This window comes from the organism of the source record quoted next, unplaced genomic scaffold (assembly GCF_019419815.1).
Source record: "Pyrus x bretschneideri cultivar Hongxiangsu unplaced genomic scaffold, Pyrus_bretschneideri_v1 Contig34, whole genome shotgun sequence".
Classification (NCBI taxonomy): Eukaryota; Viridiplantae; Streptophyta; class Magnoliopsida; order Rosales; family Rosaceae; genus Pyrus; species Pyrus x bretschneideri.
The window spans coordinates 2,098,626-2,123,893 of NW_025999657.1; the positions used below are offsets into that span (position 1 = coordinate 2,098,626).

The 25,268-nt window shown below is 37.5% G+C and overlaps 3 protein-coding genes and 1 long non-coding RNA gene across 31 annotated transcripts; 2 read left to right on the top strand and 2 right to left on the bottom strand.

Annotated features, from left to right (window-relative positions):
* Nucleotides 1-688: 688 nt before the first annotated feature.
* Nucleotides 689-13,713, bottom strand: LOC103935845 (2-oxoglutarate-dependent dioxygenase 21, chloroplastic). Of its 5 annotated transcripts, none has more exons than XM_048591580.1 (4): nucleotides 13,589-13,713; nucleotides 2,351-2,549; nucleotides 2,047-2,264; nucleotides 689-1,435 (listed from the first exon to the last, which is right to left on the bottom strand). In XM_048591580.1, the coding sequence occupies exons 1-4, from the start codon at nucleotides 13,696-13,698 to the stop codon at nucleotides 871-873; spliced, it is 1,092 nt and encodes a 363-aa protein (XP_048447537.1). In that variant the 5' UTR covers nucleotides 13,699-13,713; the 3' UTR covers nucleotides 689-870. The 5 variants fall into 5 exon arrangements, with proteins under 5 accessions (XP_048447537.1, XP_048447541.1, XP_048447538.1 ...); XM_048591584.1 differs by having other exon boundaries at nucleotides 2,351-2,532; nucleotides 13,589-13,646; XM_048591581.1 differs by lacking the exon at nucleotides 13,589-13,713 and adding an exon at nucleotides 2,836-3,321 and having other exon boundaries at nucleotides 2,351-2,532.
* On the top strand, nucleotides 4,565-13,267 carry LOC103963491. 21 transcript variants are annotated; one of them, XR_007260931.1, is made up of 12 exons: nucleotides 4,565-5,035; nucleotides 5,203-5,938; nucleotides 6,696-6,807; nucleotides 7,188-7,456; nucleotides 7,877-8,063; nucleotides 8,195-8,237; nucleotides 8,321-8,427; nucleotides 8,636-8,668; nucleotides 8,784-9,761; nucleotides 10,367-10,420; nucleotides 11,520-11,951; nucleotides 12,863-13,267. It is a non-coding gene; the product is annotated as an uncharacterized LOC103963491 (long non-coding RNA). The 21 variants fall into 21 exon arrangements; XR_007260932.1 differs by having other exon boundaries at nucleotides 8,640-8,668; XR_007260921.1 differs by having other exon boundaries at nucleotides 7,872-7,925; nucleotides 8,051-8,063; nucleotides 8,321-9,761.
* Nucleotides 13,714-13,814: 101 nt separating the features above from the next.
* LOC103935844 (monooxygenase 2) lies at nucleotides 13,815-16,847 on the top strand. Of its 4 annotated transcripts, XM_048591578.1 has the most exons (7): nucleotides 13,815-14,597; nucleotides 14,738-14,884; nucleotides 15,295-15,360; nucleotides 15,463-15,625; nucleotides 15,845-16,073; nucleotides 16,167-16,688; nucleotides 16,734-16,847. In XM_048591578.1, the coding sequence occupies exons 1-6, from the start codon at nucleotides 14,359-14,361 to the stop codon at nucleotides 16,685-16,687; spliced, it is 1,365 nt and encodes a 454-aa protein (XP_048447535.1). In that variant the 5' UTR covers nucleotides 13,815-14,358; the 3' UTR covers nucleotide 16,688; nucleotides 16,734-16,847. The 4 variants fall into 4 exon arrangements, with proteins under 4 accessions (XP_048447535.1, XP_018500174.2, XP_018500175.2 ...); XM_018644658.2 differs by having other exon boundaries at nucleotides 16,167-16,847; XM_018644659.2 differs by lacking the exon at nucleotides 13,815-14,597 and having other exon boundaries at nucleotides 14,745-14,884; nucleotides 15,287-15,360; nucleotides 16,167-16,847.
* Nucleotides 16,756-18,166, bottom strand: LOC103935841. The gene is made up of 2 exons (XM_009345648.3): nucleotides 17,780-18,166; nucleotides 16,756-17,008 (listed from the first exon to the last, which is right to left on the bottom strand). The coding sequence occupies exons 1-2, from the start codon at nucleotides 18,051-18,053 to the stop codon at nucleotides 17,004-17,006; spliced, it is 279 nt and encodes a 92-aa protein (XP_009343923.2). The 5' UTR covers nucleotides 18,054-18,166; the 3' UTR covers nucleotides 16,756-17,003.
* Between the last annotated feature and the right edge of the window lie 7,102 nt (nucleotides 18,167-25,268).

Here is a 25,268-nt window from a genome sequence, read left to right on the forward strand (position 1 = left end):
TATTGACTTGGAATCTACTTATTGAGGTGGAAAGTTTGACAAAATATGTAGTCTTCCTCGTCCACTGCCCCAACATCTGATCAAATGAAGGCATTTAAAGGAAATATGCCAGCATTGTTGGTTGCGCTTGGTGCAGTCCGTAGTGTGGCAACTGATGAGCTTGATGACGATTGCAATGAGGAGATGCATACTAAGGAATACTACTTCAGAATCTAAGACCTTGAGAAAATTCAAAGTCTGCTCAAAGGTATGTAAGCTGAACTTGGTCTACCAACTGTATCAATTGACAGTTCGTCATGAATATTTTTACTTGAACTCACACCGCTGATTTGTTTCATACAATTGAATGCATAAATGATCTCTTAGACGAATGAAATTTTTGTTTGGATGATTTTGAAATAAAAATTACGAAACTAAACACTTCTAATTATAAAACTTTAAGGTAAAATGCGTTATTCGCAGGAGATGACATATGCGCATTCTTCCTCCGTAGGATATGAAAAACTTATCCATAATAAAAGAACGTTCAATAACAAAAATGACTCCACAAATACAACCGAAACCAAACATATAAAGACTTCTATAATTAAACAACCTAATATCAGCAAATAATAGCTGCAACGATTAACTTATCAAATATGTACAGGTAGATAACAATTTTAGTTTAAAGATATGGTAGAAAATTGAGTAAAGGATGAACCACACAAACCATCTTTATTAACATGAATACATATAGGCACTCGATTGCTCATATTTAGTTGGTTAAGAACATTCACCTTTATACCTAACGTGGTTTTCCCTCCGCAATATCGCATGCATCAACAAAGAAAATATCAATACATAGCTAAAGTGTCCGATCAAGTTATTTATTCAAATCTTCAAACTCTCTATGTAGGATTTTTCTTCTTTGGAGGAGAGAAACTTGATATATTCATCTAAGCTACTTGCCTTGTAACTTTTGGGATGCTGCTCATCAATGAGCTCCATGGCAGGCTCCATTATCTCTTCCATGGGTAGGCTAAGAAAGCTACCTATAGAAATCCTATTCCTTTCAGGGTTTGGAACCACCCTGTGGAAAACACTCTTGTACAACCCGTTGCTGAGTATTTCGAGATGATTCCCTACTAGAACCTTAAGGGTAGCGTCGGTTGCCGGAACAGACTTCCAAGCATTATTGTCTGCGAAATCCATAATCTCAAGCCCCGACGTACTTTCGAGAATGATGGTGATGATACTGTGGTCTGTATGTGACGATGTTCCGAGTATACTGCTAGATGAGGAGCACCTAGGATATCGGCTGCCTACTATCATTTGCATTCCTTGCCCCAGGCTGCTCCTCAAGTAGGTTGGACCGAGGCCTAAGCTCTCTACTATGGCTCCAATTATATCGATGCTTAATCTCTTTACTTCCGCTGCATACCTTCCCAAATTTTCTCTAACAAAATAATATCAAGTTAATTCCTAACTGAAATGTGAAAACAATAATTTAATTTTGGACATAAGCATAATACCAACTAAACAACGATATCATTGTGTTCAAAACACACATTAATAAATAGGAAAAACAAAACAATACGAAGGGACTTGGTCCTTGATTATTTTAACTTCTTAGCACTATAATTTCACTTTGTTAGGTAGAAATATTGAGTTCAAATCTATGAATCGAGATCCTCTCTAGATATCGTAGTCTCGAGCAGATAGATTGAGTAATCCTCTAGACCCTCATTTCAAATCTTATGCCCCAGTAGTCATTCCTACTGGCCCACCTCACAAAAATCAAGGGTATGGATTACGCAATTTGTTGGTTTCAGACTGTGAGATCAGGAGAGGATCTGAATTCAAGATCTATGATGACTTTCGTGAAATAAAAAATTAAAAAGAATTATGGGGACCCGATTACAAACAAATTGTGACTATGAAGGCAAAAATTGTAAATGAATTCGTGAAAATATAAAAAAAGAAATAGTACAAAAGAATCCAAATTAACATTGCCCCCATTATTTGGTGATCACACTCATTAGAACTTTGAAGAAAGATTTTAATTACCTGAATTCTGTGGGATTATGAGGCCATAAATCAATCCAATTTTCAATAGGGTTGGCATAAAGTTTGATAAAGTCCCTCGAATTAGTCACAAATCTTACTGGCTTGCTTATATCATCAGACGAGAATAGCTTCTTCTGATCCATTGGCAAATCAAAGAAGTTTGACAACGAGCCAAGAGCATTTTCAGTGACTGTTTTGCTTATTCCATGATTGATAACCTAGAAAGTACAACGCTAAATATACTATCTGGGGTAACAATTTAAGAACAACCGGGAAATCAACATGCAATTTTTGTTTTGGTTACCTGAAAAAACCCCATTTCTTGGCAAGCACGGTGAATACTTCTGACCAATACCGACCTTGTGTGAGAGTCCTGGTGCAGCTGGCTAACATCAATAGTGGTCACTTGCGAAGGATGCAAAATTGGCACCAAAATCTTCATCTTTTCCTCCATAAGTTGCAGTTTAGCTAGCTGATGAGAGAGATCTACAGAGTTTGGAAGACTGAAACAAGTAAAGATTAAACCCAGAAAATATATTATATACTTTTCTGTGGACATTGACTACTACATAAACTACTGTATACAGCACCAAGGGCACATCCGAATGTATATAGAATTCAAAGAATCATATGCATCTACTTGGATTACGATTGATTAATTTTCCTTTCTAACCTCTATGTCCAAAGGTCGTGCTCTTCCAGTCTTGTACCGACATTTCGTAGCGTCTACATATGATTAACTACTTTATAAGGAAAGAGCATAACTTCATATATCCATGTGATACTTACCAGAATCAGAACCCTTTGCATTCGAAAATTGACAAAATATGTTGCATTGTATAATCCAGAATGAATAGTTCCATACGGAAAGACTGGGCTTTTTATGATAAAGTATTACATATATCATATTGTGTAAGTTTTAAAGATGCAAGTTAGGAATAATATCAGTGACTATGGGTCACAAAAATAGCTATATTCACACCAATCATTATGGTGAGAAGCAAGGTAAGACAGTAAACTCAGTAATTCGGCCAAGGTAAGGCAGAAATTAACTTGATTTGGGATAGAACCGGACATGGTTACAATAAAGAAGTAGAAAATTACTCAACCGATTAAGATATGTGAGAGAGAATTGCAAATCCCTACTCGGAAGAAGTCGTTTACAAATCTCTCATACATGTTTTCCAATGTTAATGAAGAACCTTTGGTACTTGATAACTTGATCTCAATCTCTTGGTACTTGAAAATCTTTTATCCATAATTTTATTTTATTTTATTTTTTATTTTTTTGTTTTTGTTTTTTTCTGTGGTGGGTTCAGACGTTCACCTTAGTGGTGGCATTTCACCTTTCACCCTAATTCGTACGTTCTTTTTAGTGGTGGATTCCTCTCCACTAATCGAGATTTTTCCAATTCTGAAAGGAACGTGATTCGTTGTCCTTATCAGTAATCTAAATTTTGAGATTCGTTGCAAGTAGACATTATATGTATTAATCTCTTCCTCAAATTTCAAGTATTAATCTCTTTGATTTTGTGTGAGATACACGCACATCCGACAAGCACATCCGACAAACTCATTACAATAGATAGCGTTTTACGCAGTTGAGGTAAGTATTCATGCTTTGAACTCTGGTGTGTGTTCAATCATCACTGATTCTTCTTTCCCTAACTACTAACTGTTTAACTTACTAACCCTATCATTTATATAAAAAATAAAAATAAAAAATAAAAAATATGCCCCTTACCACCAAAGTTCAATGATCAAGAACTTTTAATTCAAACTTTACCAGAAATCGAGGCTTTTCTGCTGAGAAAAAGAAGCAAATGCAAAAAAAAATATTTGAACTTTCATAAACTGTTCGCCATCGATGACGTCAACTGAAGTGTCCCTATTCAGTGAATGTTGCTATATGTCATCGATATTTGGTAGATTTTCTTGATATAGTCTATATTAGCAATTCAGCCCGCGCGATGCTGTGAGTTTTGAAACCGTGTTTAACATGCGGAATATATTAAAATCTATTTACATTTATATCCAAATCTATTTACATCCTTATGTTCAATAAGGTAAAAAATACGTGTTTGTAGAATGGATTTTGAGTTATATACTGAGCTCTATTGAGTCCTCTTGCCATCCAAGGATGTGAGTTCATTGGTGAAACCACATGGATCATTACCACAAATTATCTATTCTAAAACTAGGGAGCAATTGACTGTTCATTGGGCTACAGTCAATTGTTTGCCCCTCGATTTCACGCTATTTACAACAAAAATCATCAGATCTGAGCTGGGTTGGAAAGGTAATTCCCAAAAGTTAGGGGGTAATTTTGTCCGTAGGATTGAGCCGAATTTCACTTTATTTACAAAATTGCCACCGCCTTTTCTTTCCCTCTTTCTCTCTCCCTGCTCTCTCGATAACCATCCATCAAATCCCCCGTTCTTCCCTTTTCTCACTCTGTAACCCTAGCACCGTTTCTCTCTCATTTCTCTCAAATTCGAGACTTCTCTCTCCATTCTCTCAACCTAGCCCCAGCGCTGCTCACCCCATTCCTCTTCATAATCTCAGTTAAATCCATCGTCATGGGACCTTCTTCCTCAGACCTTCATGTGTACGTTACCTTTTCATCTAAATTAGGATCAGGGTTCTGAAATTAATTTCCCCCCAATTTTCCCTCTCTCTTTGCAATGGAAGAACATCCATCGTCTTCCTCATCTTCTTCTTCTGCTGCTGCTTCGACCAGTAGGAATACTTCAGGCGGTGCTGCTGTTGCTGCCACTGCCGCTATGACGTTTGAGAGCTTCGCAGGTTCGGGAGGAGGACGATGACAATCAGTGCTACCAACACACCCATTTCTGGCATCCGGAGCTGGAGCAAAACCACGAAATCGGCACTTCGTACGGTGGTAATATGCCGATGAGGTGTCAACATGATTACAGATGACACGTGGCGTGGTCCTGCATCATCGTCCTCCTCACCTTCTGGTTCTTCGGTTTGTATCCAATTGTCAGATTATATTTTGGAATTTTGATGGCAATTCATTATTTGATTATCCATAATTTGATGGTAGTTGGATGTTCTGCAACATAACCCATTTTTTTGCTCTCTATAAAAGTTGTTTTCGTTCTAATTTTACCATTTTCTATTTTTTACTTATAGGCCTGCTGCTTTTGCGGTGAGGAATTCGAAGGATATGTGCTTCTGAGCAATTCCTAGGCACTAATCACTCACCATATCCTTTTCCACTTACTGGGATTTTCTTAGTTTGAACTATTTTCTTCAGTTTAATTCAAAACTTAATAGTTATTTAAAGTGTTTTATCCAGTTTTTACAATTACTCTCATAAATTGTACCTGATTTGTGGTTCGGTAGGATTGAGGTGATGGGGACGATTCGTGAGGTTGCAGCCATAAGATATAGGGCCTACGCGCGGGGTTTAGGGGTTTCACGGGGGGAGAGTTCCAGAGGGAGGGGGTGCACACGTGAATTGCAGAGGGAGAGGGAGAAGGAGAAAGAGGGGGAGTAGGGTTGCTGATTTGCTATATTCAAGTTCTTTATTTATTTATTTATTTATTTATTTATTTATTTTTGTTTTTTGTGACAGGTTGAGAATGTGAAAGCTTTGCTGGAGGTGGAGGTGAGAAGTTTAATTTAATTCATGATTTATTGTTGTTGTTGTTTTTTTTTTTTTAACTTTATTTTTGTGGGATTGTGCTGTTCTGGGGAAACAATATTAAATTGAAGTAAAGTTTAGATATTTCTGTAATTGGGATTTAGAGTAAGAGATGAAGAACTGAAAGTGATTGCAAAATTAAAAGCTTAGAACTTTTTTGATTCTCTCATAAGAAAGGATCTCCTCTTTGGCTTTCTGGGCCAAGTCATCGAAGCTCTCTCTGTAAGTAATTTCTCACCATTTTCATCATATTTACCCCCGTCGTAGTAAAATCGGATTTCTTTGGTTAAATTGATTGCGCCAATCAGTTCATTTGCTTTCAATTTCTTAGTTCTCTGCTTGGTTGCTGGGAAAGTGTAGGAAAAATGATTTAAATTTACTTCCTTTTATGTTTTCGACTTCAATCTTCGTAGTAATTGTACCTAAATGAGCTGACTATTGTTACAGTTTTTGTGGAATTCCATCTTCTTTCTGTTATCTGATTGATCTAATTGATTTAAAATGTATATAAAAAGTGACTTGATTTTGTTTTTTGCTCTGTTGACTTCTGATTCTAAACTGTTTAATTGGATTCATTATCAAAAAAGCTGATTTTTTTAAATATTTATTTATTATTATTTTTTTTTAAAGAAAAATGATTCATGAATGCACAATGTTGATAGGTTTTTATTGCCCATCTCAAAGACTGATAAACTCACTTTTGGGGGAACATACATGCCTAGCATTTTTTTCCTGTGCTGATTTGAGCTGCAAATGTACGAGGGTTGGTCTGAATTGACGATCATAGATTTTGCGTATGCAAATGTATACTAATTTAGGATCTTGAGCATTGTGGTGGTATGATCTCATGATAAAATGTCCAAGAATATATGATTTTTTTTCTTCTTTTGATTCAGTATCATGGCTCAGTTGCAAAGCACTAAACATTGTAGTTAAATACTTGCATGCTAATGGTTTGGTGTAATGGTAACTCATTTAGAGAGAGAAAGTGGCAGCAGTAGTGGGGAAGGAAGAAGGACTATTCATGTTTCTGTTATCATTTTTGCCATTCGAAGCTCTGGGGTTTGGCTTTGGCTCTGTTAGCTGTTGAGGTAATTATTAATTGTAATTTTTTTTTTCAGTATTCGGTGAGTTTGATCATATGGGTTTGACCATTATAAACAGGTTCACTTTTTAGGGTGGGTAATTTTGTGGTTTGAAAATTATGTGTTAGAAGTGTGTAAGTTTGGGCTTAGAAATGGGTTTTCTGTTAAAATTTCATTTTTGTGATTTTGGGGGTTTTGTTTCAAGCAATCTCATCCTTTTAATTAGACTTATTCCAAATTTTATTGGTGGGTGTTGGGTGCTTTTGAATTTGGTGAAATTTGTGATTTTTCAGTGCTTCAATGGTGTTTTGGAATGATTGGTATTTTGGTGACAAATGCAACTAATTATGTGGATCTTAATTTGATGATTCATTTCTTTCACTCAGTGTGTCAGGAAATGAGTTCAACCATGGATTCATATACATTGAAGTCCACATCAAATTTGTCTGCTCTCTGACCTGATTGAGTGAGGGAGGAGGGATACAGCGCAGAGAGAATATGACGGAAATTGAGGAGGAAGCCCAAGCTTTCAGAGAGTTAGTGAGATCTGAAGCCCATGCCTGGATGAACTGATTTAATTTGAGCACACAGAGCTCTAATCTGGTGTTCAAAAATAAGGCGGAGGCCACAAAGTTCTCAAATCCAAGATGAAAAGGTATAATCCAAGCCTCTGCAACTATTTGTCTCCTTGATATATATATATGCCATTAATTGTTAAAACAATATCTTCGTATGATTTTTTTTTTTAAGTTTATATTTTTGGTCTGCGTCTATTCCCTCTACTCTCATCCCTCTCCTCCACCACACCTCCTCCCCCCCCCTTCCCCCCCAGAGGCGCGCATCCCATCTTTGTCGTTGTCCATATTCTTCTCTGTGAATCAATGCCAATGTTTAATTTTCATGGGAGGTGCAAAAAAAATTTGGACTTTTTGTGATCCCACAACCCCACCCCCACATATAATTGGCTTTAAAGGGTTCTGGGTTCTGTAGATTTTGTTCATTATTTCAAAGTATTATTATTTTTTTCAGAAATTTGAAAGATTGTTTCAAACATTGATATATAAAAGCAGTGCAGTTTGGCATATCAAATCAACCTGCTGCTTTCTTGGGACTCTAATTCTTAGGTGAGTTCTTCTGTTTCTCATTTTATTGATGCTTTTTGGTTTTCCTTTCATCTAGGTTCTGTAATTTTCATATAGTTTTTTGTTCTTTTGATGCATTTGCTGCTATGATCTTCTAACTGCTGAAGTTTCTTCAGTCTGGTATGTCATTTTAACGGTTGGAATTCCACAATTTGATTAGTTTTGATAATTTCAGAAAGAAGAAGAAGGCCCTGTGTCCAAGTTTTAAAAGGCACACTTTGTAATGCTTCAAAATTTCATGCTTTTTTCAGGAATTCAGACAGGCAGGATGCGGATACTTCTGACTTTATTGAGGTTAGTGAATTATGTTGTTTCTCCACGGGGTGCAGTTTTATTGTTACACTTTGTAAAGCTTCAAAATTTTATGTTTTTTTTAGGAATTTAGTAGTCCCCATCATCATCAGTTTGTCTGCTATTGCAGTTAGAGAAGCATTCCACAGAAGAAGGCGGGGTTACACCTTCAGTTTATTCGTGCAAAGAACCAGTATGTCCAAAAATATATGTTACTCGATTCTTAAAAACTTTATGGCATGACAAAATAAATTTACAAATTGCTAATTTTTCTGTTTTGTATAAAATCTTTGTTCACTCTACCTGAATAGGTACACATGTTAAGTTTTCTTTCATCTTATCTTTGGCACAGAAAGCACCATCAAAATTTAAACTTTTTTTTTTTTCATTCGGCTGTTGAGGAAGGGATTGTTGTTGGTGGATGAAACCTTTAGGTAATTATCTGTTGCTTATTGAACTCCCCCAATCATGAGTTTTGACTCGGAAGAAGATTTTGATGATGACAGATACTGAATTAAATTTTGGCTCAAATTGTATTGAAAATTGCAGTTCGGAGCAATTTTTATGAGGAAGAAGGATGAGTCCCAAACATATGTATGAATTTAGTCAATTTCTACATGCTCCATTCAGTAGATGAATTGTAAACATATGAATTTCAAGCACCTGAATTGAATAGATGCTTTTAATTCTTCTCTCATCTAAACCTTAGATTTTTCTGCAATTTTATTTCTATGTTGTTTATATCATTGTTGTTTGAATATATGGTTAAACTTATTTCATTAATTCTTGATGCCGTGTGTTGATAATCCTGGAAAGGTAGGGGTGCGATGGTCGTTTTAGTCTGTAGGGTTTCGAACGGATTGGGTGGGTTAGGGAGACTTTCATTTCCTTTCTTTCTATGAGCTGCAGAGGGACTCGGTGAAAGCATGCCGTCAGGAGAGAGAGCAGGAGGGATAGAGATAGGGATTTGGTGAGAGGAAGGCATGCGGCTTGCAGAGAGGAGGAGGGGAGAGAGAGGGGGAGGAAGGAAGAGTGAGAGCGATAGGGATTTGGTAAGGGGAAGAAATACGACTTGCAGGTAGACAGAGTCATAGGGGTGTACGATTCAAGAGAGAGAGAGAGGAGATTGAGTCGTTGCATCACTCTCACTACCTGCACTCTTGAGCCATGAAGGCCTGAGATTGAGGACAAAGGCCATGGTTGCACAGAATGACTGAGATTTGAAGCCCATGACAGCCTCAGCTGATTGAGGTGAGGAGTCGTTTTCAAATCTTTTGTGCTTTAGGATTAAGTTTACAAACTCTATTCATATCATGCAGCTTCAAATTTGAAATTGTGATTTTGGTCAGCAAGAATTCTAGGGTTTGTGACGTTTGTGAGGTTTACACATTTTAAATCTCCTTTTGTCTTCCAATTCTCTCTACTTTATTGTTATGTGATGTAACTCTTATTCTGTATATTTTACTGACCAATCGAATGTGCAAAGATAGCGATTGAAGCCTTTTGTTGCTGGGAGATCGTTTAGAGGTAAAAACCCAGCTTCCTTTTTTATTTTTTATTTTATTTTTCTTCTTTGTTTAAATCTATTAGTTCTACTTAAGGAATGAATTATGATCAGAATTTGTTTCAAGGAATGCGAGAGTGAAATTCGAGAGAGAATGTGATGAATCATATTAATGTAGAGAACCAGTGCGCCGACCAAAGACGTTAAGGCTGCTCTCATTGATAGCAATTGGGGCTTGATATAGGTTACTTTTCGATATTTAGGGTTTAGGGTTGAGCCTCAAACATGGCGGATGCGTACTGGATGACAAAGACAGAGAGAGAGTGAGAGAGAGAGATTTGGCGGATCTTTGATTCCGGAGTGGGAGTTTGATAAAGAATGTGACTTTAAGATGACAGTTTTTGAAATTGTGTTGTGGGCATGTGTGAAGCTGAATGATGCAACCTTTGATCTCTCCCATCTGAATAAAGCTTAATTTTTATATTAAAATGTAATAATATTCAAATGTATACTAAGTTTCTCGGTAGCCAAAACAGACCCTTTACATGATTTTGTGTAGAATTTGTTTAAAGATTTAAAATTTCTCCACTCTGTTAATGGGTTTGATTTTTCCCCATCTGTTTTGCAGTTTGAGTCTGCTGAGTTCTGTGGATTCACTCAACTGCAATCATCTCTTCTGCAAGTAATCTCTACCTTCATTGTTATTCACATATGAATGTTAGGTTTTATTTGGATGTATTAATTGTCATTGGCAGTACTATAAAAAACAATCTTTCTGCATTATTCTAGGTTTAATATCTAGCTTTTTAGTTGTATATTACTTATATGGGTCTTTAACTACAATATCAAATTTCTTACCTTTTTTCATGTTTTTACTTTTAACTTACTGATATTTATTTTAGAATGTGGAATTATATCTAATATTTGTTTATTTCCTGACTGTCTTAATCCCTCACTCTCTCTAGATTTTAAATTTTGGTAAGAACCATGAAAATGACTGAAAAGCATGATGTTGTTTTCGAAATATATATTAGTATCCCCTTCTCACCCAAATGCCAAAATCAGGTGGCTTGATTTGAGGTGTTTTCAGATATTGTAATTGAATGAACAATTAGGTTACACTTTAACAAAAATGTGTAAAAAGGGTTGATAACCACATCTTTAAGAGAGAAGTACTATTTTGTCTTTGATAGTTGTCAACAGATTTGTGGCTGAGTCAATAACATGCTCTGAGTCTGGAATCTTTGCTCTTCTCTTTTGCATTCCCAAAATTTGTTTCATGTAGCTTGGGAAGAAAATTTTGAGCATGGGTGCAAGATCGTTTACATGTAAGACCATTTGCTCATGCAATTTGGGATGCTCATTTTGCAATCCCACAATAGAAAAAAAGTTTAAAGTCTTAATTGAAAACGTTAATTCCCAGCCATTTATAACAGGATAGCTTTTTAAGTGTGAATAATCATATTGTTTGTTACACATTGTTGTATAACCATTTGTGTTGAAGATTAGCACTAAACAAGTTATGTAAATCCAATCAACTCTTTACATATAGAAGGTTCTGCAAATATAACTAAGCTACCAACTAATACTTAGTAGTCAAAGTACTCCAATGTTTGGAGTCATCGGTAAAATAGGAGCAACTATATTTTGGGCATCTCTTAATATGTATATAATATCAGTGTACATAGTCAAGCTATAAACTACTACTTTATACTTTATACAAACCTTACCCTTCTGAGTTCCCACATATTTTCATTGTTTCATTTATACATCTATTGGAGGATTGGAGAGGATTGAGAGGCAGATGAGTGAGACTTCTGATGGTTACACAGAAATAAATGGTCTCTCGCATCTTGAACCAGATTACTCTGGGTTTGGCAGGTATAAATAATTCTAGCCTTTTTTTAGAGGAACTACGCTTTCCATATCAATCAGAATATTCTGTTATTAGAAGCAATTACATTGAGTTAGGCCAACTAAAATGGCTGGACAGAAAAAATGGTCCTAATTGTTCACTCTCTAATGATGTTGGCAAGTAACGTTGATTGTTAAAAACGCTGGTGGTGCTTCTGTTTTCCACAATGTAAGCCTAAGATTATGCGATGGTGCTCAATGTAAGCCTGAAATAATGTTGTCAAGTGCTATACTGAAGCTATCAGATTGAACATGATGTGTGCAACTTAGATTGCAACCATGCAATTGCTTACTTGGAGGTAATAGTCATTCTATTGCATGCATATCTTTAGAATCTTTGTTTTTTATAACTATTGGTGAAAGCACTGCAGACCAAATCATGTTATATATGCTTATTGTAAACAGTTATGTTTGTAAATTTGAAGCCCAAATTAACATAATTTTCTCCCCTGTTTGACCACGCATTTATGAATGTTGGATTAAAATGTGTTTATTTTTGGGAAGAAATGAGACGGTTGGTTTGAGTTTTAGAAGCCTTTGTTTTTCTGCCTTTTATGGCAATGAAAAAAAGGGGGAAAACATTGGTCTTAATTGTAATTTCCAATTCTTTACGCTGTTAGTAGTTAAAATTAGGGGAATGGCTATTAATATAATTTTTGGTGTATTTCAAGCTTCTAATTCACAAACTGAGTGAAGGTCACAATAAGTATTAGTCACTACGAGAGTGTTGGACTATCCTCATTCTGGAACCAGGTTTAAGAGGCCCCTGACAATGACATTGAAACGGGTATATAACCCTCTTCTTTTCGTCTTTTAGTCTTTCGCTTACTCGAGCATATGCTGTCATTTAAAATTAGTGGTCTGGTTAATGTACCTACAGTATCAGTAGTTCCTCTCTTTTTAATGGAGTGATTCCCTTTCTTGGGCATGTAAAATCTTGGTGTCTGTAAATGCACACATCACATGACTTTTAACACAATTCTTGCTTCTATCATTTGATGTTGCAGTGGGTAAGCTCTGAATTTAATGAATTGTTCAACTTTGAATTTAATGAATTGTGGTGTTTTATCTCTGAATTTCTAACCTATTAATATTGGAAGACCTAAAAGATTATTCCAATATATTGTTTCTGGATTTATTCAAATTAGTAGTGAAATGATGGTATTTATAAATTTTAATTTTTTTTTCTATAATTTACATGTTGATGCAGATTTATTCTCTACGATTCTCTGGTTAGGGTAAGCATTTTGGTGAGCTTTGATTTTCTGAGGGTAAGCTCTTAATCTTTCCTCTATCGTTTTGTAGTTCATCCTATTGTTTTAATTTAGAGCTATTTTAATGCTTTTATGTTTGTCGTTCCGTGCTGGGAAATTGGAAAGCTCTGGAAACAATATAGTTCTTGAGCTAATGTGAAGATTTTGGGTTGAACATTGTGCTGTGAAGATATTGGGTTTAATATTTGATTCCGTTTTTCATTTTGCACTTACAAAAATAGAGGATTGTGGTTAATTATTGTGATGTGAAGCTTCTATTTGATGTCGACTTAATGAGTAGCGATGTAAATTAAACTACGTATTTTATGGATCAATTCACATATCTCTTGCTTTTTCTTTCATTTGGAGATAATTGTGTAAATCTGTGGTTTTGTGAGCGTTACTCATATAAAACATGCGTTCTCTAAATTGTTACATTTAAGAATGCGATTATATCGCTGTAGCATTTTCAGTTAAATTTTCTATGAATATTATTCATGATTTGAAAACCCGCAGCAAAGCGCGGGCAGTCCTGCAAGTAAGTGCTAAAGGAAAGAGCCTTATAATCAAGTAGTAAGTGGTTTAAGTCTATTCTAATATATAAATGTGAAAATGGATAGATTGATAGACATGAAAAAAGCAAGTTATGAAGATTGAGAGAGTAAAGAGGAACTGAAATAGACCTAAGCAACAGTAGTACTGCAGTCTGTAGAGGGTGCCCAGTTCTTGGTCTCTCCAACTTCAAACCTTGTCCCACATCAGAAACAATGAGATCATTGTCAACAGAAAGCATAATACGAGTTTGGACACAAACTACTCAAACTCGAGCAGCTATGACCAAATGATGATAATTGTATAAAAAAAAAAAAAAAACAAAAAAGAAGAAAAAAAAACAACAAACAACACTCCACAGCTACTCAAACTCAAGACGAAATCGATACGGTTCGCACCCAAAAACAGAGAAGAACAGCCAACAAGTATTCCAAAAATCAAAGATCGTGTCTACCCGGAGATAATTTTGTGAAACCAAGAGGAAGAAATTGATAGAAAACAGGGGGGCACAACGATGAAGGCGGAGGAAAACCCAGAAGAGGAAACCAGAAAATGGAAAGCCAAAAGGTAAGTCAAACAGATGAATCGAAGGAGAGAAAGAAAGGATGGAGGACGCGTGGGCTGGATGGAACACTATGTCAATATACGTTGCTAATGTTGACAAGCCCGGCCCAGACGAGCTCCACAACCAAAAGGGCCTCTGAAATATCTTTCTTTCCCGGGTTTATCTGATCCAAATGTTAGAAATCCAATTTCATGGTAACCACTGCTTTTTCCATGGCTAATTGGCAGACCAACACCTCCTCTCTCTCTCTCTCTCTCTCTCTCTCTCTCTCTCTCTCCCCCCCTCTCCAAAACTCTGCAATGTTAATTGAATAATAAAACACAAGTGAAAACAACCATGGCTACGTTTTCTTTGTCCCTAGTGTTTCACAACCCACTTGTTTCACCATACCATTCGAAAATTGGATCACTTTCTGGCACCCAATCCAATTGGTTTCAATCTCCAATCAGAACCAGAACCAGAACGAAACCCAATTCTCGCTCAATCATCAAAGCTCAATCCGGTGCTCGCAGTGAAAACATTGTCATCGTCGGCGCCGGAATTGCTGGTCTTGCCACTGCACTCTCTCTTCACAGGTTACTTCCAAATCTCAGCAACATTAAATCTTTGACCATGCAGTTTTAAAAGTGTGTCATACAATACAAGATACACACACACACACATATACGTGTACATACGATCACTTTGTATTAATATTCTCCTTTTGGATGAATAGGCTTGGAGTTGGGTCGCTGGTGCTTGAACAAGCAGAGTCACTTCGAACTGGAGGAACATCACTCACCCTTTTCAAAAATGGGTGGCGAGTTTTGGATGCAATTGGAGTTGGAAACCATCTCAGGACTCAGTTTCTTGAAATTCAAGGGTATGTTAATCAGTCTTATGTTTCTTCATGCTAATTCTACAAATTACTAGTATATATCTCCACATTTAATTCATCATCTGCGTTTCCTCATTCTTCACACAACCACTCCCAGCTCTGTTTCCGGTTACACCAGAGGGAACCGAACTATGAACCTATCCTAACCCTAACGAAGGCTTTCGCGCCTTGCTGTTAAGTAAGGTGGAAGCTAGCTACTTGCTTGTTAAAGGTGAAACAATTGCCCCACCCGTTTTATGTTAAACAATCTGTAAGTCCTCAAAGAGGCTTGTTGTACATCCTGACCTTGGAACGGGGTAGCCTCCCCTCACCCTAAACTTTTTGTTACAAAAAAATAAAAATAAAAAAACCCTACCCAATTTCCTCTGATCTGGTTCATGGAATCAGCTGTGCAGGATGGTGGTAAAGACCGACAATGGAAGAGAGCTACGGTCTTTCAAGTTCAAAGAGGAAGATGAAAGGTAATGAAGTTAACTCATGTTATTCTTCCACATTCTCTCTTTTCTTAGAGAACATGGCAAATCAAATCTTTCATTCTTTCTCACTTGAAATGGACGAAACAGCCAAGAGGTGCGTGCTGTAGAGAGGAGAATACTGCTGGAGACTCTTGCCAATGAACTACCTCCGGGTGCGGTTCGTTTCTCTTCAAAGCTGGCAAAGATTGAAAAAACTGAAAATGGAGAAACGTTGTTGCAATTGGTGGATGGTACCCAGCTATATGCAAAGGTTACCCTCAGCCCACTCTGAATTTCCTTTAACACTGTCAGTTTGACAATGCTTTTAGAACGACTAAAAGTTCTTCCAGATACGATAACCACTTTTGACAATGTTTCATACGTGTTTTCCGGGATATAAATCGCTTTTCGTTTAGCAGATTGATGAAGGGTGAAACTGAGATCACCAAATGTTTCTAATTTTTCAATATGTTCTGATGAACCCCAACAGATAGTAATTGGATGTGATGGAATTCGATCTCCTATAGCTACGTGGATGGGGTTCCCCGAGCCTAAATATGTAGGGCATTGTGCTTTTCGTGGTCTTGCAAGTTACCCCGACGGGCAGCCATTTGAACCAAGGTTGAATCAAATCTATGGAAAGGGACAGCGTGCCGGTTTTCTTCCTATTTCTCCTACGAAAGTCTACTGGTTCGTCTGCTACAACAGAGCATCTCTAGGTAATTTCTAATCTGGCCAACAATGCAGATCGATGATTGGAATCTACAAACATTCCCATGGTTGATTTTTCAATGTGGTACATTTTATTGCAGGTCCGAAGATTACTGACGGGCCATTTTTAAAGAAGCAAGTTACCGAACTAGTCGAAGACTGGCCTTCGGACCTATTGAACATCATAGATAATACCCCGGATGACACAATCATTGGAACACCACTCGTAGACCGGTGGCTATGGCCCGGCATCAGCCCTTCGGCTTCAGCAGGAAGAGTTGTGCTGGTAGGAGATGCATGGCATCCAATGACTCCGAATCTTGGGCAAGGTGCTTGTTGTGCTTTGGAAGATGCAGTAATTCTGGCAAGAAAGCTTGCGGGTGCCATCGAGTCAGGACCAGCATCCGTAGAAGATGCTCTCAGCTCGTATGGAAGCGAGAGATGGCCACGCATCTTTCCGCTGACTGTACGTGCAAATCTTGTAGGGTCACTCCTACAGTGGGAGGACCCTGTTGTGTGTTTTTTTCGGAACAATGTCATCTTTCCCAAGCTTGTTAGGTTAGGACCATTGTTGGAGCACACAAATTTCGACTGTGAGCCTCTACAAACTTCAGTTGTGTAACATTGGCGGCAGTGTCATCATCCCCAGAACTAATTAGGTTAAAAACATTGTTGGAAGTTCAAAGTCTATTAAAGACAAGGGATGGGAAATATGCTTTGAAATGATCTTAAAGTACTAATTGTACATGACACTATACTGTTTATGAACGAGGTCTATGTTATCTTACATTCATATAAATTTCTAAGAGCTCCTCGAGTAAAAGGGCGGACCCCAATCACGATCCATAAATCGTTTCTTCAGATTGAACTCCAACTCTATGTTTGATGGAAAGCTGCTCCTCCCCAAGATCAGTATCTCCCATCAATCATGATAACTTTCATTCTGGACAAGAAAAATAGAAAGCGAGTCACTTAAATATCGACACATCTGTTCAGCTACAAAGCTCACTCAGCAATACAAACAACCACGAAACAAAGCGAAAGGACAACAAAAAGTTGCCAAACACAAAGGGACTAACATTCCAAAGATATGACCAACACAAGAAGCCTTCACAAGAAAACATTTTCTTCGGCTTTTCGCGATAGCAAAACACGCATCAAGAAACACAAGTTTGGTACAAGGAAACAAATTAGTTTCAATCGCGAAACTGACTGATGAATCGAAAACTGTAGTTTCTAACTTCCTCAAACTGCACAAGAAGAGATTAACTTTTGAATCCTAACAGTACCAGTTCAAGCTAAGGCACCACAGTAGATAATAAATACCAAAACATGCCATCACTCCAAAGTTTTATAATCTTCGAACTTGAAGTAAGAAAGAATCAAATATTAATCCATGTCGCCTCAACCAGCTAATTTTTCTTTTATATTTCATAAAACAGATACTGCCACAGTATTTAAAAGCAGAACTGCGGACCAGGCGTAGCTAAGTTGGCTAGCGCAGTGTGAGTCGAGTCTTTCTGCACCCAAGTTCGAATCCTCTTTCCACAATTTAGATTAATTTAGAGTAAACAAAAGCAGAACATATTGCCGAGAAGATGAAATTAAACGGAACGATCATACAGGAAACAAAACATAATTCCAAATATAACCCGGAAGGGAAAACAATATATGGGGACAAATGGGCAAAACGGGAAGGTTGTGTATATTGTACCTGGATTGGAAAAGAACCAGAGGATGAAGGCGCAGAGGACGAGCAGGACAGGTATCAAGTGGATGGCGTTCTCTGCGGACCTGATGCGGCGTCGCTCTCTCTTTGCCACATGAGAGAGGGGATCGTATGTGGGGAGATGCAGATGCTCGTGCTGGTCGCCATCTGAGCCGTCGTCTGTGGTTGGTTTGAAGGTTGAAGATTGGGGTGAGGAGGAGTAGGTCAGAAGCAAGTCCTCCGAGGAGGAGACTCTGGAAGCACTTGTGGATCTCTGCATCTTTCGAGTTGTCTGAATCCTTCCTTGTGGTTGGAATGTTAAGATGGGGGTCAACCAAGAGACGGTAAAACTACTCAATTTGACCCAAAATTACCACTCAGGTTCATACTTAACGTCATGTTGCTTAAAATTCGTTTTGTCGTGGGGAAAAATAGCAGTTAATTTTGTTATAAAAAAATGCTTAATGTTTCGTTGTAATTTACTTTTCTTATAATTTAGATTTTTTTTTTTTGTCAAATTATAACTTAGACGTTGAAGTAGTTGAAATTTAACGTCATGTTGTAACATCTTTAACATGAAAATTGTGAGCCAAAAAGTAATTAGCAATGATTAGGTAATTGCAACAAGATGGTCACCTTATAACAACAACTAGAGGTGCAATTCGGACAGATTAGAAGGTCAACACACTTCGGCCTTGGGTTAGGTTCGAGTTTAATCAAGTTCGTGTTAGCTTGAGTTTAGGTTTAGCCCAAGAGCTCAACCCACAGGTTCCAATCTACAAAAACTTGTGAAGTTACCATAGACTTGTGAGTTAGTTCCACCCAGGGGTTACCATAGACATGGGAATTTTCAAATTCAAAACTTAATTACAAATGAAGAAAAATATTACTAAATAATAGTGCTAAATGACTTCGTTGGCACAAAGGTGCGAACTTTATAATAAATTACACTCTTTGCTTGCACAGAAAGAGGCATTCTGGAGGCAACGCCTTGGGGAAAACTGGTTACGTCTCGGTGATCAGAATACAAAATGTTTCCACCAAAAAGCAAACCGAAAAAGGTGTGCTAATTCCTTAATGGGATTATTTGATAATCAAGGGGTTTATCGGGAGGATAAAGCAGGAATGGAGTAGATAATGGTGAGCTACTTTATGAAATTGTTTGACTCGGAGGGTTCAACAAATGCTGATGAAAATTTACAGTACATCCAACCGAAGGTGACCGAAAGTATGAATGCGGATCTTATGAAGCCGTTTGAGGATGAGGAGATTAAATGTGCGCTCTTTCAGATGTATCCGACAAAGGCTCCCGGTTCGGATGGAATGTCTCTACCCAAAAACATTGGGATATTATTGGTCAGGATGTTTGTAACGGGAGTCCCAACACTTCTCTCGACGGGAAGAATGTTGAATAAGATCAATTACACCCACGTTACCCTTGTCCCGAAGAACAAATATCCATATGGCACAGTTGCGTCCGATCAATTTGTGCAATGTAATGTACAAAATTTGCTCAAAAGTTCTAACCACTAGACTCAAATGGGTGCTTCTGAAGACCATTTCGTCAAATCAGAGTGCTTTTGTACTGGGAAGATTGATTTCGGATAATAGTTTGGTAGCTTCGGAAATTGCCCACTATATGCATAAGAAAGCGTCGGGTAGGAATGGAGTGATGGCGTTGAAGCTGGACATCAGTAAAGTTGAATTAAACACGGTAAAATACAAAAATATATATATATGACAATATTTGGGAATTTCTTGTATATTCATTAATCTCCAAAGTTGAGTATATATAAGAGTTACAATTGGTATTACATATGCACTTCGTTAATGTGGGACAATAGACTACTATTTACACTTAAACTAATTAATATATAAATATATAACTCGCAACACTCCCCCTCAAGTTGGAGCAAAGATGTCATGCATTCCCAACTTGTCAAGCGAGTTGGAAAACACATTATTAGACATAGCTTTAGTAAGCACATCAGCAACTTGATCTTGAGATCCCACAAACAAAAAATTAATAATTCTAGCATCCAATTTTTACCTGATGAAATGTCGATCAATCTCCACATATTTTGTTCGATCATGTTGCACTAGATTATGAGCAATCTCAATAACAGCCTTGTTATCACAATGAAGTTTAATAGCATCCTTGGGTTTAAATCCAAGATCTCTCAACAATTTTTTCAACCACAACAACTTACATACACCATAAGACATACCACAAAACTCAGCTTCAGCACTTGACCTAGCCACCACTTTTTGTTTCTTGCTTCTTCAAGTAATTAGATGACCATCCACAAAAGTAACATATCTAGATGTAGATCACCGGTCCGTGATAGAACCAACCAAATCTGCATTTGTATACCCTTCTACATTCAAATGACCATTCTTGGAGAAAACCAAGCCTCTGCCAGGAGCCATCTTCAAGTACCTCAAAATACGGATTACTGCATCCATATGAGCTTCACTAGGTGAGTGCATAAACTAACTTACCACACTAACTGCATAAGCAATGTCAAGGCAGGTGTGAGACAAATAAATTATATCCCTACAAGCCTCTGATATCGTTCTTTATGAGTAGGAACTTGATTTGGAAATAAGCCTAAATGATAATTCTGCTCAATCGCAGTATCAACATGTTTTCAATCTAACATACATGTTTGAGTTAATAAATCAAGAACATACTTATGTTGAGATATAAAAATACCATGCTTGGATAGTGCAACCTCGATTCCAAGAAAATAGTTTAATTCACCCAATTATTTCATCTCAAATTCAGTAACTAGGTACTTTTGAAGGCGTTGTACCTCCTCCTGATCATCACCAGTCACTATCATGTCATCAACATAAATAATCAATATAGTTATCTTATCATTTTGTAGCTTTAGAAACAAAGTATGATCTAAATGACTCTAAAAATACACAAACTTCTTCATTGAACTTATAAACCTCCCAAACCACACTATAGGAGATTGTTTCAAACCATATAAAGCCTTTCACAATCTACACACAACACATTTTTTAGGAGATATACTTATTCTAGATGTGAGATCTATATAAACTTCCTCATTAAGATCACCATGAAGGAAATCATTTTTAACATCAAACTGCAATAAGGGCCAATCCTGGTTTGCTGCTAAGGACAGAAGAACACGAACAATATTAAGTTTGGCAACATGAGCAAAAGTCTCCTGATAGTCCACACCATAGGTTTAAGTATAACCTTTAGCAACTAATCTGACTTTATACCTGTCAATAGAACTATATGCATTATGCTTAATAGTGAACATCTATCTACATCCAACAGCTTTCTTTCCGTTTGTCAATGGAACCAAATTCCAAGTGGAATTCTTTTCCAAAGCTTCCATCTTAACATTCATGGCATTAACCCACTTAGGGTCAGATGTAACATCCCACATCGACCAATGGAAGGGGTGATGTGCCTTATATGTACATGCCCACCTCCTTTTGCACGAGGCTTTTTGAGAACTCACTAGCTTCGGGTTCCATCGGAATTCCGAAGTTTAGCAAGTTTGGACGAGAGCATTCCTAGGATGGGTGATCCATTAGGAAATTCTCGTGTGAGTTCCCAGAAACAAAACCGTGAGGGCGTGGCTGGGGCTCAAAGCAGACAATATCGTGCTACGGCGGAGTCGAGCCCGAGATGTGGTGGAGCCTGGGTCGGGGTGTGATAATTTGGTATCAGAGCCACTTTGTCGTGTGGTGCGAGTGTGCCAACGAGAACGTCGGGCCCCTAAGGGGGGTGGATTGTAACATCTCACATTGACCAACAGAAGAGGGTGATATGCCTTATATGTACATGCCTACCTCCTTTAGCACAAGGCCTTTTGAGAACTTACTGGCTTCGAGTTCCATCGGAACCGAAGTTAAGCGAGTTCGGGCGAGAGCATTTTTAAGATAGGTGACCCATTGGGAAGTTCTCATGTGAGATCCTAAAAACAAAACTGTGAAGGCGTGGCCGGGGCCCAAAACGGACAATATCGTGCTATGGCGAAGTCGAGCCGGGGATGTGGTGGAGCCCAGGTCGAGATGTGACATCAGACAAAGCATCCTGCAATTTTGTTGGAACCAATACACTAGATAGTTGACATATGGTTTGGACAAACGATGAGTAGACACATAGTTGTTGATAGGGTACTAGGCTTTAGCATGCATATCAAACTTATATTGTACATTAGGTTTTTCATGATTGACTCGTGGAGGCAACTGATAAGTAGAGGAATCATCATAATTTATCTCATGTATGTCACCATCTTGTACCAAACCATTAAAAGAATCATCATTGGACGAACCATCAACATGCAACTTGTTAGTCACACCAGTAGCATGCAACTAGTCATCAAGGGGCAATTCATTAGACATACCAACAATATGCAACTCGTTGGGCATATCCGACGGGTCGTCAGTAGAAATAGTCTTGGGAATGATAGTTGGCCGATCGCCATCTATAGCTGACTCAGGAATGATAGTTGACTGATTGCTATTTATAGCTGACTGGTTAGTATCACGTAGCATAACTGGTTTCATCCCCAAGTCTACCTATAACACATCATCCATATCATCTCTTCGAATCTGCACTTCACTCCCCCTGAAATGGAGAGTCGGAAAAAGGCTTCACAAAATACGGAACTTCCTCATGGAATATGACATCCATTGTAATATAAGTTTTTTGAGTAAGAGGATGATAACACGTATAGCCTTTCTGATTGTTAGCATATCCAATAAATACACATCAAAGAGCACATATATCAAGTTTACTCCGCTGATGAGAGTAGAAATGCACGTACGGCACACACGCAAACACCTTTGAAGGAAGTTTGGATACATAACATGTTTTTGTAGCACATCAAACAGTGTCTGAAAATCAAGAACCAAATGGTGTCTGAAAATCAAAAACCAAACAGTGTCTGAAAATCAAGAACCTTACTTGGAACATGATTTATCAAGTACAGAGCAGCCAAAACAGCATGCCCCCACAAATGATTAGGAACATATTTATCCAACATCAAAGAACGAGCAACCTCGATTATTTGATGATTCTTCTGTTCGGACACATCATTTGATGGGGTGTAAACGGAATAGTCGTCTGGTGAATAATACCATGATCACGGAAAAAACATGCCAAAGTGTGATTCACATATTCTCCTCCATTATCAGACCTGAAGACCTTAACTTTTGTCTGAAACTGAGTAGGCACAAAATTCTTAAAGAAGTAAAAGGACATCACTCTTATTCTTCATCAAGAACACCCAAGTTAATCGAGTACAATCATCAATAAAAGTAACAAACCAACAAAATCCATTAGAAGTAACCTTCATCGGACCCCACACATCAGAATGTATCAAATCAAATGACAAAATAGCTTTAGAATCACTTATGGGAAAGGAAGCATGATGACTCTTAGCCATGACACATGTTTCACACTTGAACTCTGAATAACTACAAGTGCGAAACAAAGAAGGAAATAGATGCTTCATATAATTGAATGATGGATATCCCAAATGTCGATGCCACAACCAAACTTGATGTTTGTCATCCACTTTAGCACATAGAACTTGATGATTATTTGAACCTGAAACAACAGTATCCTCCATAGTCAAGATGTACAAACCCCCATTCTTTTACCACGACCAATTATATTCTGAGTTTTGAATGTCTTATAAATAACAATACATGGGGTAGAAGTGAGTGGAATAATATAAGGTATCAAGTAGTTTTCCTACTGACAAAAATTGCACTTAACATCAAGAACAAGTAAAGCATAGATGAGCGATATAAGGTCGGGGTGAGAGAGATAGTGCCTTCACCCTTCACAGAGGAAGATGCTCCATTTGCACTGATAATATACGGATCACGAACATAGTCACGTAACTTATCAAACACTCTAGGGTCACCAGTCACATGATCAGTGGCCCTAGTGTCAATTATCTATATATTTGTTCCACCGAAAAGCATAACAACATTATGATTATATTGAGCCATTTAGTTAAAACACGAACAATAAAGGCACAAAAGATACACAGCGGAAATAAGACAATTTACTAATACATTGTAGCAATGTTCACGACACTGTAGCATGGCACTGTTCACTTTTTTTTTTTGGCACAAAATTAAAGCACACGGGTCACCAAGAGCGAACTACTTTGATACCAAGTTGAATTAAACATGGTAAAATACCAAAAATATATATGACAATATTTGGGAATTTCTTGTATATTCATTAATCTCCAAAGCGGAGTATATATAAGAGTTACAATTTGTATTACATATGCACTTCGTCAATGTGAGACAAGAGACTACTATTTACACTTTAACTAATATATAAATATATAACTTGCAACAAGTAAAGCATATGATTGTATTTAGTGGAATTTTCTTCAGAAAATAATGGAGAAATTGGACTTCGCGGAAAGGTGGATTAATCTAGTGATAACATGTGTGTCTATTGTTTCATATTCTTTCAAATTAAATGGTGAGCTGGTGGGATATGTTTTTCCAAAACAGGGTATTAGGCAAGGAGATCCCCCTTCTCCGCTTCTATATGTTTTATGTGTGGAGGGGCTTTCGGGCCTGTTTGATGCTTGGGAAAATCAAAACCAAATTAAGGGATGAAAGTATGCAAAGATGCCCTGTCCATGAACCATTATTGTTTGCTGATGATAGTTTCATTTTTGCTTTGAGTATAATACAAGAATGCTTACAGGTAAAGCAATTACTGAATATCTAGGAAGATGTCATGGGGCAAGCTATTAATTATTCGAAGAGTTGTGTAGCGTTTAGCGGTAACTTAACTGATTATGATGGCCAATTATTGGCAAATCGTCTAAATATGCCTCAGGTTCCTTTCCATGATTCTTATCTTCGCACGTAGTGTTTATGGGAAGATCGAAGAAGAATACGTTTGCTTACATCAAAGATGGACATTGGAAGAAACTAAATGGGTGAAAATGAAGCCTCCTGAGTAGTGCCAGAAAAGAGATTTTGATCAAAAGTGTTGCCCAAGCCGTTCCTATGTATATGATGCAATATATTCTGTTATCGAAAACATTCTGTGATGAGTTGAATCAAATGGTGGCACAATTTTGGTGGGGTAAGGAACAAGGGAAGCAACAGATACATTGGTTTCGCTAGGAAAATTTGTGTAAGCCGAAAGGAAAGGGTGGTCTTGGCTTCAAAAATATTTATACTGTCAATCTTGCTTTGCTTGCCAAACAAGGGTGGCGGTTAATGCGCCAACAATCTTCTTTGGCGTCCCGAAATTTCAAGGCTAAGTATTATCTGCAAACAGATTTCCTTTTGGCTCCGGTTAAAAAGAACTCGGCATATTGTTGGAGAAACATAGCAGAAGCCCATAAAATAATTAGAGCAGGAGCTAGGTGGAGAGTGGGGGATGGTGCAACCATTAAAGTGTGAGGTGATAGTTCGTTACCAAGGAAAAATTTCTTCAAGATGCTCAGTCCTATCT